General features: G+C 46.3%; 1 protein-coding gene across 2 annotated transcripts in view; it reads right to left on the bottom strand.

Moving 5' to 3' along the window:
- Positions 1 to 5024, bottom strand: part of UQCC2 (ubiquinol-cytochrome c reductase complex assembly factor 2) — a 113501-nt gene extending 108477 nt beyond the window's left edge. The window contains exon 1 of one of the 2 annotated variants that reach the window (XM_066591559.1): positions 4825 to 5024. In XM_066591559.1, coding sequence (XP_066447656.1) covers positions 4825 to 4962 — 138 coding nt within the window. In that variant the 5' untranslated portion in view covers positions 4963 to 5024. The remainder of the gene's footprint in view (positions 1 to 4824) is intronic. The other variant, XM_066591550.1, reaches the window with a different exon arrangement.
- Positions 5025 to 13880: the final 8856 nt, after the last annotated feature.

Here is a 13880-nt window from a genome sequence, read left to right as displayed (position 1 = left end):
AATTCCTATGCGGTCATGTGAGACCGGCCTAAGGTAGATCGCTACCTTTTTATCACGTGACCGAGGACCGTTCAACGAGGCCACCCGTCACTGCTCCAGGCTCTCGGCGACCGTTGGTCGCTGGGAGCAAGGAGATTTTAAATTTCCTGGGCTCCCCGACTGCTGCGCATGTGTCCGGCTTTTTACCGGCAATCGCATGTGCAGAATTCGGGAAGGTCTACGGAGGAAGATCGCGTCGGGGTTCAAATACGCAGGCCTCCGGTAAAAAGTTTCATCTCCTCTCACCGATCGCATCAGTGAGGGGAGATGAAACTTCAAATTTTTTTTTTTACTTTTACGTGATCGCCATTATTGGATAATGGCGAACACGTGACCAGGAACCGCTCACTGCGGACCCCCATTAAATCTCCATGCTCTTGGCTACGTTTTGTAGCCAGGAGCAGGGAGAATTTAAATTATCCTGGCAATCCACAGCTTTTGAGCATGCGCCCGCCATTTTGGCGACAGGCGTGTGTGCAGAAGCTGTGGTAAGGTCCGCGGATAAATCTGGGGGCCTTAGGTACGTACTTTCATCCTCCCTCATGGATATGATCCATGAGGGGAGATGAAACGTACGCTTTTTAAACTTTTAAAAACTTTTTTTTACTTTTTTTTTTTTTACTTTTTTACACTTTTTTTTCACTTTACATGATCACTGTCATCCATTGGATGACAGTGATCATGTCCCCGGTATAATCTCTCTGCTCCTAGCTACACATGGCAGCCAAAAGCAGAGGGATTTTAAATTTCCCGGGGCTCGAGCCCGTCTGTGCACGCGCCCGATGTCAATCATCGGGCGCGCATGCGCAGACGGGGATTCGGGTCCCGGGACATCGGGACACCGCTGAGGACTGGGGGTGAGTATTTTCACCTCCCCTCATGGATCCGATCCATGAGGGGAGGTGAAACTGACTTTTTTTAAACTTTTTTTTAACTTTTTCGCGATCGCGCTATCCATTGGATAACGACGATCGCGGTATCGGGGACCGCTCACCGCAGTCCCCGCTGACATCTCCTGCCTCCCGGCTACCTACAGGAGCCGGGAGCCAGGAGATTTTAAATCTCCCGCGCCCCTGGGCCTTCTGCGCATGCGGCTGACGTAATGCCGCCTGGCGCGCATGCGCAGAAGACCGGCTTCGGGCCCCGGAGCGGCAGGAGAGCGGGGAGCAGCGTGCCGGACCTCGGTGAGTAATTTCAGCTGCTCCGATGGATCCGATCCATCAGAGCAGCTGAATCTTTAACTTTTGTGTACTTTTATTTACTTGTTTTGCGATCGGCGCTATCCATTGCATAGCGCCGATCGCAATGCCGGGGGGGTGTCCGAACAGCCCGGGATGACAGCTCCATGCTGTCAGCTACCTGCGGACACCGACAGCATGGAGCTGTCACGTCCACAGCCCGAGGGGCATTATTCTCTGCAGGAAGCATGTTTTTACGTCCTCAGAGAATAAGGCCCACTTCGGGAGGACATAAAAACACTATGGGCTGGTCGTTAAGGGGTTAAGAGGCCCTAGCCTCTTAATACACTTGGCACATTTTTCCGGCTGCCCATGCAGGCAATCAAATATCTGCGCCAGCTGCAATTTCCACTAGCTTCTGAAGTAAATTATAGTAGATGTGACAGACAGTGAGCAGCCACACTCTCAATGTAATGAATGGAGCAACACCATGTATACGCAGCCAGCACTCAATTCACTCCGATCAGAGCAGCAATTCAGCAGTGACCTGAAGTGCAGCAAACCCTTCAAATGGCCCGACAGAGGGAGGAGCTCCCTTTTATACCTGAACGGCTCTCATGCAATAAGTTTATGAAATGCTGTTTGGTTGTCATGACAATCTTGTGAAGGCCCGAGGGTTGCTATGTATTTCTACCTATTATGCTGTGCTTGTGGAAGGGCTTAATAGATTGCCAGCAGAAATACAACACACTGCAATATTCAAGTGTTGCAGTATATTGTATAAGTAATCAGATGAACACTTGTTCAAGTCCACTGTCGGGAGTAACAAAAAAAAGTGGAAAAAAAAAAGTTTGTTTTTTTAAATTACAAAAAAAAACAAAAACAAGTATTAACATTTTAAAAAGTCTCACTTCCCCCATTGCTGGTCTACTCCACAATGCCCATTGTCCGCTTGCCTCACTGGCAGCCTGTCACATGACCAGTCCTCACCATCAGAGACTGTATAGCTAAGGTCTGGGACCAGCTGCAGCAGTCACAGTACTACGGAAATGAGGGGACACTGGAGCAGCGCAGGCTGGAAAACTAGAGGTGAGGAAACAGTTTGTTTTTTTTTATTACGAGTATTAGGCCTCCTTCACACGGGCGACAAAGTTGCGCGATTTTGTCGCGTTGCTACAATTCGCATGTATGAGAAGCCCATGCTTTCCTATGGGTTCCTTCGCACATGCAATGTTCTGTAGCATATTGTGATTGTTCCCAGCAAGAGAAACCACGTTGTCTTGTAGATGTTCTTCTTCAGGCTAAAATGGAATAGAACCGAAGAGGCATGCATATTTATATACACTTATGACACACATACTTATGACAAGGCACAGACATGGATGTGATTTGTTTGTACTTAAAAGGAATACTGCAACAGAAACAAACTTTTTTGACTAGGCACTGATAAGGGAGTGAAAGTTTTATCATCCCTAAATTACTGTTGGGGGGGTTGTCAGGCCAGGAAAGCTGCAAGAGGTACACAAACATTTTTAACTAGACACTGATAAGGGAGTGAAAGTTTATGGTCCCAGAATTGCTGCTGGTGGGGGTTTTCACCGGGCCAGCAGTCTTATTTGTGCTATAGATGTCTCATACCTCCCATTCACACATAAGGGCTAATGCCCACGGACGGATTTCCGCCGCGTTACACCGCAGCTATTAGGTTCTATTGAACCTAATAGCGCAATGTTCACGCTGCGGAATTCCACCGCGTAATTCTGCAGTGTGAAATAAACCGCTGCATGTTCTATTTGCTGCGGGAATACGTTTGGTCAATGGAAGCCGGCCGTCACGCTATACTTCTGCTGTCGGTACAGCGGAAATATCGCGTTAATACGCGACCCCGCATCAAGCGGGACGCGCACAGCGAATCCGGGAGGTGAGTATGGGGTCTTTTGGGAGGTGCCGTGACGGACTCCGCTGCGATATTCCACTTGCAGAGCCGTTCACAGCCGTGGGATTGAGCCCTAAATCCTCGTAATTTAACCCACTATTCAGCATGTCAAAATTTGTTATGAGTTTATATTCCCAAATTCTTCTATGGCTTTGTGACTTGAAACCACACTTTAATATCAAAACTCTCCTATCTTCTATGTCATGTCAATGGTTAGAAAAGTGCTTGGTCACAGGTAATTCTGTCTTTCTCTGATTAATTGTGGCAAAAAGTGAAAGCGGGGATGAGATCTCATCGCCATACAATTAATCAGAGAAAGATTATCATATCTACAAGATGACATGGTTTCTCTTGCTAGGAACAATCACATCTTGCTCTACTGGCTAACACGGTACCAAACCTTTTTTTTGTAGCATGCAACAACCCGACACAAAAACCTCATGGGTCCGGCGATATGCACGTGACTCGTGAGATTTTGTAGCCCATTTTCCCCTATTTTTCCTCTCTGTTGCGTCGCATGAAAACGCGATTTTCGTGCAGTGCGATGCAACTTTGACAATAGGAAATCCTACTGTCAAAGCTATAATCTAACCCTGGCTGCAGGAAAAAAAAAACAAACAAACAAAAAAAAACACATACATCACCTTATATGCGCTCTCCAATGCTGCCGCAGCTTCTCCCCGGGTCCCGACACTGTTTCTCTTCATCATCTTCTGGCCGGGGATTGAACCAATCACAGCCATTCATCGAGTTCTGGCTGTGATTGGCTAAGCGTCAGCCAATCACAGCCAGCGCTGCCAGGAGGCGGGGATTTTTCAATCTCCGGCCAGAAGATGATGAAGAGAAAGAGTGTCCTGGACAGAAAAGAAGCTGCAACGGTGCCCTGGACTGCGCATGAGAGGTGATGTATACTTATTTTTTTTAATTTCTAACATTGAGACTAGGGCATTATGGGGGATTATTCAAGACTGACGACATGTTAAGGAGGCAGTATTAAAGGTTGGGGGCATAATGAGCACATTGTTAAAAACCAAAAGGGCATCATTCAAGACTGGAGGCATGATAACGTGGCCATTTTTCAAGATTGGGAGCATTATCAAAGATTGAGGCCATAACAAGGCACATTACCCTGTAGGACACTACGCATAGAATTATTACTTATTTGTGGCACTATGAATAGAAAGATTCATAGTGTTGGGGTAGGAACATGCAGTATGCCTTGATCTTCTACAACCCTAGCAATACCCCTGTAAGCGGTAGAGTTCGGTGCTGCCACCTGAACGTGATTGCAGCTAGTATATTTTAGTCTTTGAGGCTCCACTTTTAATTTTGTATATGCAGATGCAAAAAAAAATAAAGAGTTATGATTAATTTTAAGCGAGGAAAAAAAGAAATGGCTATAGGGTTAAAGTACTATATTCACTCCGGGTCGGTGGGAAGGAATCATCTGCTTCTAGCTTCAGCAGCAGAAAACTCAGGCAAAGCTTTCCCCTCTGCAAAACCACTGAGCAAGGACAGCGTTTCTAGCAGTATGAATACACTGCACCTCATCATTACATCAACGAACACTGCATACTACACGTGTATGAACTAATAGTGTGCGCCCCCTATCTGTTAGTCTGAGTACTGTGTTACTGATGACCCCCGCAGGTCAAGGCTTCAGATACACACCTGTGTGTTTTCCCCTTCCTTGAACGCCTGAGCTACCCGCTGCCGCAGCATAGCACCCAAGTCCCGACCGCGCCTGCTTTCGTCTATCGGCCATTCTTCGCATAATTTCAGAAACCTCCGGTAACGTAAAGCCGCCATTTACAGTCTATTCTCCAATAGGAAAGCCAGCAAAGCAGTGACTCGAGCCGTGGGTGGAGTTAGCCAATTGGATCGCCGTAGTTGTGGGTATAGGTCTTGTTGCCTAGCACTATGTGGGCGTGTCTACTAGTGCTAGAAATCGCCTCTGTAACTGTATCTCACTAGTCTAGCGCCATCTAGTGACCTTTGCTCTGGCTTTTGCAAGTCACGTAGCCCGGCCGTCAGACAATGTTGGCTGACCCGAGTTGAGTGCCGTTCGTTTTCTTCCTGGAAGAGTATATTTGGGATTTACTTGCTTATATAGTAACTTGTCAGCATTTTCTGCCATTGAGCCGCCTGAGATTTCCTCATATGAAGTCTGATGTGGGGCACGTTTTCCTGCATCTTTCATGTCAAGAAATGATTGATGTGAGATAAAGGCAAATTGAACAGCTGGTGTGAAGGGCTGCAGAGCAATTGTGATTCTCATCTCCAGAATAAAAGGGCTCTTTTGGATGTGCATATCCCTTTGACACAACTGAGAGGTTTCTGTCACTGGAAATCTGACACTCATTGATATGACTGACCCTTTGCTTAAAATGTCAGATTTTCAGTAACAGAAATCTCAGAGCCTTTCATTTAAGAAATGAGTGACAAATGCGTATTTTTTAATGTACAAATTCTGAACATCAGGGACATAACTCGCACGGAAAAAGGACCCATTCATTTAAATGTGTTAATTTGCGTGGGTTTTTCATTTGGACTGATAGTCCGAGTTTGAAAAGTCATTTTTGTGTGCAATTCTTGTTCAAGAATCAACCACTATTTTCTATGGAAGCGTTATAGAAAAAAATGGATCGCACTTGCATGCCGTGCCATTTTTAACACACGTTACTAGAGGATCACATGAAAACCAGGAAGTGCAAATCAATGGAAACCACATGTGAAAAAATGATGAAAAATGCATGCAATTTGCACAGGAAAATTGCAAAAAGGCCAAGCTCACAGGCTCTGATTGGTTGAGCCAGTCAATCAATAGCTGTGATTGGTGCATCGAGCCAGAGCCAAGAACCAATCACAGCAATCTCTTGCTGGAGGCGGGGTTCCCAAGCCTCGGAGGCTTTTAAACGGGATGACCTGTTGATCACTCCTGTGCTTTCACAGAGGAACGATTATCGCTATTTAATGGAGGCTTAGCGGACCGGGGACTGTTCTGGCCAGCCCGCCTCATTTTGCAGTAAACAGGCAATCATTGATGAATGACTGCCTGTTTGCCCAGACTGATCCATTGTTTAGTTTTTATGCATGCAGAAACTGGACAAACAAGTTTATCATTAGTCAATTAATTGGTGCATGTCTTTAGACTGAGCGATAATTGTTCAGATTCTTGTTGATCAAGGGAATCTGAGCGACTTCTCGTCCTGTGTAAAAGGGCCCTTTGAGTGTGGTTACATCTGCGTTCATGGATTCTGTTTTCCTGTTCTATCATTGGAACAGCTTGAAATATATAGTCGTGCAGATGGAAGTGGCTTCTCCCAGGTTCTACAGAATCATTTGAGAGACCAAAGATCACCTCTGCTGTACAGTCCCCACTCACTGTGTTTTCATAGTAGCCAAAGCTAATAAAACATATCACAGCACAGCTAAAGACCCATTTACACGGGACAAACTGGGCAAACGAGTCTTGTTAGCGGATCTTAGTTAAGCTCACTTCTGTGTTATTACACAGGGGTGAGTTTTGCTAGCATTGCTTAGAGCACGGCTAGCATGGAGGCGGGGTGGCCTGGGGGCATCTTCCTCCAACTCCACTCCATTCACTGTAAGGTATCTGTGGCGCCCCAGTGTCCACCCATACACGAGGCCCGCGCTGAGGAGCTGGGAGGGTAGAGTTGGAATTTGTCACGGTGGCTCTTACCAGACTCCTCACTGGAGGGACGCACGCAAGCTCGGCCCAAGTACCACTAGGCCTCTTCCAGGTAACGCTGGGACAGCAATTAACTGTATATGTGTGGTAGACTGTAGACTTGTCACATGTGATGCCACCATTCCGTCTCACCACAGCTTGTACCCAGCGGTTAAGTGAAGGAAGTCCACATACACAGTTAACTTAAATACCTCAGTCCCTGGGAACGGACAGAGATTGGAAAACATTACTTGAAGCTTGACAACGTACAGCTTAATACACAGCAGTGCAGGCAGGACAGTAGATTTGAGGTCAGGGAGGAGACACAGGATGACACCGGTCCTACAGTCCATGTTATCTGTAAGGTATAGCTCCTGGATAGGGAACACTCTGAAGAAGGATGGGAGTAGAATCACTCCACAGACACTCACTTGATTCAGAACTTGGATCACTGCATGGCGGACTCTTCTCTCCATTCAGCCCTCACTCTTAAATGAAGGTTCCTGGGATAGGGACATCAGGATACCTTTCCTCAGCCTCCATTCTGTTCACCACATGAGGGTTAAAGGTACCCCCATGTGGCCGGCTGCAGCTTTGCAATACACATACCAGCAGACAAGACACTTTGCGCAGTGCATCCACATTGAAGACATGCATGTATGACAATTATGGCGGCCAGTACACATGCATGCGCAGGGTTTTGAAAAACGATAATTGTCCAGTGTAAAATGGCCTTAAAACAGAGAGCAGGCGCCAAAAGATGTTTCTTTTATTATACTCACAAAGGTGATTAACAAACATGTAAAATGAAAAGCACTGATGTTCCACGTGTCAAGCAATGTCAGAATAACCCCCCTACTCAAGTTTCGCTATTGGCTTCATCTGGGGCATAACATTAATATACCACAGGCGGATTTTATATGCAGCAACTTAATCATGTAGCCATTTACGACTAATTTAAAAAAATCTTAAAATCTTCCAGTAAACATATACCATATTGTGAAAAAGTTGTAGGCAAGTTTGGAAAAGTGCTGCGAAGTAAAGGTACCTTTAGACAGAATGATTATTGTTCAAAAAATCGTTCAAATGAGTGAAAGTGAACAATATAATCGCTTAGTCTAAGGCTGCATTCAGACGAACGTATATCGGCTCTGTTTTCACGCCGAGCCGATATACGTTGTCCTCGTGTGCAGGGGGGAAGGATGAAAAAGCCAGGAGCAGGAACTGAGCTCCCGCCCCCTCTCTGCCTCCTCTCCGCCCCTCTGCACTATTTGCCATGGGTAGAGGCGGGCCGGGGGCGGGGCTAAGTTCCGAGAATTAGCCCCGCCCCGGCCCATGTGAACCAATGATGAACAAGAATCGTTCACTACTCACTCATCATTCTATTTATGCAGGCATTAAAATCATTGGTGGCTCGTTCACTTATCGGTCATTTAACCCCTTAATGACATGGCCTATTTTGGGCTTAAGGACGCAATGATTTTTGGCGGATTTTCTTCTCCATTTATCAAAAGTCATAACTGTTTTATTTTTCCGTCGATGCGGCCAAATAAGGGCTTGTTTTTTGCGTGGCGAACTGTCGTTTTTATCGGTGCCACTTTTGGGTACATTTGACTATATTGTAAAACTTTTTTTTTTTTTTTTATGATAGCAGGGAGAGAAAATGCAACAATTCTGCCATAGAGTTTTTTTTTTTACAGCGTTAATCATGCAGCATAAATGACACAATCCATTTTTTTTGCGGGTCGGTACGGTTACAACGATACCAAAATTCTTACTTTTATTTAGGTTTTTCCACTTTTGGCAATAAAAACCCTTTTTTGGAAATCTGTTTTTTTTCTAAATCGCTGCATTCAAAGTCCTGTAACTTTTATTTTTCTATGTATGGAGCTCTGTGAGGGCTTATTATTTGCAAAACGAGCTGTACTTTTTATTGGTACCATTTTGGGGTACATACAGCTTTTTTCATCACTTTTATTGCGTTTTTAGGGAGGCACAACGCATTTTGCCTCAGTTTTTTAGCGGTTTTTTAAATGCTTTTTTCCGTGCACACTCAAAAGCATGTGCAACTTATTGTACACGTCATTATGGACGCGACAATACCAAAAATGTGGGGTTTTAATATTTTTAAACCTTTTTTTATGCTAATATGAGAAAAAGCATAAAAAACGTTTTTTTTAATCTTTTTTTTAACCATTTTTTTAATTCATTTTTTTAATCTTTTTTTTTTTATACAACTTGTGTCCCCCTGGGGGACTTTGACCACAGTACTGCCCATCGCTGTGATAAGTAGCCCTGCCATGTCTTATCGCTTATACAACGATAATAGGCATTGGCAATACAGGACGTCAGTGTCTGGCATCCTGTTGCCATGGTGACAGGCCGGGCTCTCGCAATAACATCGCGAGAGCCGGCCGAAGACACAGAGGGAGCTACTTAGATCGCGGCAGGAAAGGGGGACGTTGCAGCGGGGCGCCGGCTGTGACTGACAGCCAGCTCCTGCTGCGGGATGGCGCGGGATCATATGTGATCCCGCGCTATCCCCAGGATGTAAGTTTACGTCCTGTTGCGGGAAGTACCCCGCTCCCAGGACGTAAACTTACGCCCTGGAGCGGGAAGGGGTTAAACAATGATCGTTCAATGTTTTACATTCTCGTTGAACAGGCTGCACAAGAGCGAATGAGCTAGTGATGAAGTCACTGGCTCGTTTGCTCTTGCAAACAAGTATTGTCGAGTCTAAAAGCACCCTGAGGGCTCTTTCACACGCGCGTATATTGGCCAACGTTTTCACCTTCCGCACCCTCCCATTGCAATTATTCGGAGCGGTAAAGAGAAGAGGTATTGAATTTAGCAGACATGCTGCTAAACTCCCTCCCACTTCCTTTCTCCAGCCGCTATCATTGGCTCCCATAGGAGCCCATGCAGCGGCCGGATGTATTTCAGCCCAAAAGATAGTTCCAGGACTATCTTTTGGGCATGACGTAAAAACGTCTGGCGCTATATTGGCCGGCCGGGCACTGATGCATTGGAATGCATTTGCTCACATCCTTCTGTCTCTTCATGTGATCCCAGACAGCCTCAATGATGTTGAAATCAGGGCTCTGTGAGGGCCATGTCATCACTTCTTGAAAAGCCTTGTTCTTCTTTACACTAAAAATAGTTCTTAACACTATTGGCTCTATGTTTGGGATCATTATCATGTTGTAGAATAAATTTACAGCCAATCATATGCCTCCCTGATGGTATTGCACGATGGATAACTAGCTGCCTATATTCACAGCATGGAGAGCACCATTAAATCCTAAACTCCATTTGCTGAAATACAGCCCCAAACTTACAAGGAACCTCCACCATGCTTCTCTGTTGCCTGTAGAAACTCATTATTGTACTGCTCTTTAGCCCTTCAGTGAACACACACTGCCTTCTATTACAGCCAAATATTTCAAATTTTGACTCATCAGTCAATAGCATATCCTGCCATGTTTCTTCACCTGAGTACTTATATGTTTGTTCATAGTTTAGTTGCTTGGCTATGTTTCTACGTAGAAAGTATGGCTTTTTGGCCGCAATGTTTCCATGAAGACAGCTTCTGGTCAGGCTTCTCCAAACAGTAGATGGGTGTACCTGGGTCCAACTGGTTTCTTCCAGTTCTGAGCTGATGGCACTGGTAGAAACCTGAAGGGAAAAAAGCATACTGTGTCTTTCATCTGCTGCAATAAGGTACATTGCTCATTTCTTTGTACTTCTTCAAAAGGGCTTGAGCAGCACATCTTGAAACCCCAGTCTGCTTTGAAATCTTTACCTTAGGCCTCGGTCAGACTGGCGTTTTTTCGCGCGACTTGCGCATCCCATAACGGATGCGCATCCGCTAATTGCGTGACCGGTGCCGACGATTCGCCGAAAAATCTGCACCTAGCCGCGTTTATCGTCGCAGTAAAACGGTCGTCTGACCTGAGTAAAATCGCCGTGTGCATCAAAATGCGCATGAATCTTAGAATGGCCGGAACTTTTTCGCACCTTTTTCTCCATGCAAGTAATCATGCTGCAGCCCACTACCAGGTATTATAAATAGCTGCTAATGAGGCCTGTTCTTCATTCTGCTTCTGGTTCTTCCTGGGTGTGCGTGACATTACTGGAGCTGGAGAGATGTCGTCGCGGGATGATATTTTCTTTACCTGGTTGATGATGTGTCTATCTAGGCTTTCTGCTAACCTGCCAGAGGATGTGTTTGGCTACCTTGCTAGTGACCAACCTAGGGCTAGCGATAGTCCTGGGCCGGTCAGGAGGAGGAGGAGGACTAGGAGGTACTGGGTGCATCCGCTGGTGGAGCTGCGGGAACATATTGGGATGTTTCACTCCCTGTACGCGGACCTGAGGCAGTACCCGGACAGGTTCACTGCCTTTTGTCGTTTGTCGGTCAGCATGTTTGATGAACTTCTGGAGGTGGTGCGTGCCGGGATTACGCACAGAGATACCAACATGCGTGACAGTATATCTGCTGAGGAAAGACTCCTGGTCACTCTGCGGTAAGTTCTCATCTGTCTCTAGGTCACATCATCTGTCATTCTCTTTCATCCCTTCCCGTGTAGCCTTTGTACCTTTGTCTATACATGTTAGGGCTTATTCTGACGATCGTATATCGCCTCGTGTTTTTACGCCGAGCCGATATACGTTGTCCTTGTCTGCAGGTGGAGGATGATGGAAGAGCCAGGAGCATGAACTGAGCTCCTGCCCTTTCAACACCCCTCGCCACTATTAGCAATGGGAAGGGCGGGGCGGAGCTAAGCAGCGGTACTTTGCTCTGCCCCCTCTCGCCCCCTCCTATTTCAAATAGTGGGGAGGGGTGGGGAAGGGAAGGGGCTCAATTCCTCCTCCTGGCTCTTTCATCCTCCTCCCCCTGCAGACAAGGACAACGTATATCGGCCCCACCCCTTCCTCATCCATTTTTAATTATTGCTGTCCTTTGTTTTTCCACATCTTGCTGCGGTGTGTTTGACAGCACTTGAGTAATCTGTATCAAGGGAGCGTTGATGCAGCAGAATAATTAGTCTCACCTGTGTTCCACGGTGAGCTCCTCATAAAGAGATGGTAGATCTATCACCATTCTTCTAATCTTAGTAGTGCTTTGACGGCTTAGAAATAATTGCCCGATCTTACAGCAGTAATACAGGCGTGTATTTTTTCCTTTATTTTGGGCTTTTTTGGCCAACCCTTGTTCTGTTGCCTTTTTTTGAGTGTTGGGGGGGGGGGGGGCAAGGCTCCTTGTGCTGGTTAAATACTTTATGTAGCGCCTACGTTGTTTGGGAAGAGCATGAGCTTACCTTTGGCAGACGGTTACTATAGCGAACATGTTTTTCGAACAAGCAAAGAGGTAGCCGAAAAGCCAGCGCGCCAATGTACCATGTTTGTCATTGGTCTGAGTATTAGGCCTCCTTCACATGGGTGACACCGCATCTATGTGAGAAAATCACAGCGCTATTGCATCGCTGCACTGTATGATATTGCAGCAATTTTCTCGCAGCAATACCGCGATTTTGTAGTGCTACAAAGTTGCAAGTGACGCTACAAAATTGCATGACTTTGTCGCCCGTGTGAAGGAGGCCTTATGTTTATAGTGTGTTTGGTAAAATGATGCATTTCTATATATAGAAAGTTCATGTCATGTTGCAAAGTTCTAACCTTTTTTTATTTCCTCTTCTCCCACAGATTTCTGGCTACTGGGAATTCCTATGCTTCGCAGCATTCACAATTCTTGATTGGCCGCTCTACCATTGGGGGAATCGTCAGGGAGACCTGTGACGTCCTTTGGCAGTGTCTTGTACATTTGGTGATGGCTCCTCCCTGTTGTCAAGATTGGCTGGACGTCGCCGAGGGATTTATGAGCGCTGCGCAGTTCCCAAAATGCATTGGGGCATTGGACAGGAAGCACATTCGTGTCCTGAAGCCACCTAACTCGGGGTCTCAATATTTCAACTATTGGCAGTTCTTTTCGGTGGTCCTCCTTGCTGTTGCTGACAGTAACTATCGATTCCTGCTGGTTGACATTGGGGCCTTTGGAAGTGCTGCTGATGCTCGCATTTTCAGCACGTCCAGAATGGGTAGGCGGATGAGGGAACAGCAGCTTTCTATTCCTGCGCCCCAGGCCCTTCCTGGCCCATCAGGTACAGCAGATCCTTTTGTCTTTGTGGCGGATGAGGCATTTGGCCCTTTGCTCACAGGAACATTGACACCAGGAGGCAGGTCTTTAATTACCGCCTCACATGTGCCCGGCGTTATGTGGAGTGTGCATTTGGTATTCTCGTTAATCGTTGGCGAGTCTTACTAAGTACCATTCAGCTGGCTCCTGAGAACGTGTTAGGGCCTGTGTGGTTCTACATAATTTCTGCCAGCGACATGATACAGTTTTGAATGTTCCGCATCCTTTACCCACTGCTTTTGGGGGCGAAGTTTTGGAGGAGGCTGTGCAGCATGGTAGGCCAGCACAATCTGCTGTCCTTGTCAGGGACCTCTTCACGGAGTATTTCCTATCTCCACAGGGAGCACTTCCGTGGCAGTTGGAACATGCTCGAGGACGCCAATGAGCTGGTTTCTCAAGATTGTATATATTTTTTTTTAAGCTGGCTGCGCCCCCTTTTTTGTAGTTAGGTGACTATTGGCACATTCTCTTAGTTAGGGACTCGCAAGTAACGAGGATCCTTGACGTGGATTGCGAGCTTGTACTAACTTGCCCACCTTCAGCTCCATATAGGAAACGGCCTTTTAAAATGAGGCACTCTTTTAAAACAGTTAGCTGAAGTAGGGCAATGTAGTAAACCAATACCTTGTTTGGGGCCCTTAGCCAAGGAAACCCCTTAACCATTTTTTTTTTGGTTTCCTTTGTTGAGGGGGGGGGGGGGGTCTTGAGGCTGCAAATGTGTTCCTGTGGAGATTAGAGACTACAAACACCTAAGGGCTCAGTCACACGGGTGCATCGGCACCCGCACACCGGCGCCAATGCGCCCGTGTGACTGAGAAGACTTACCTGAAGATGGCCGTC

This window comes from Eleutherodactylus coqui, chromosome 1 (assembly GCF_035609145.1).
Source record: "Eleutherodactylus coqui strain aEleCoq1 chromosome 1, aEleCoq1.hap1, whole genome shotgun sequence".
Taxonomy (NCBI): domain Eukaryota; kingdom Metazoa; phylum Chordata; class Amphibia; order Anura; family Eleutherodactylidae; genus Eleutherodactylus; species Eleutherodactylus coqui.
Note: the sequence above shows the minus strand (reverse complement) of the source record. Positions and strands in the feature narration are given on the sequence as shown.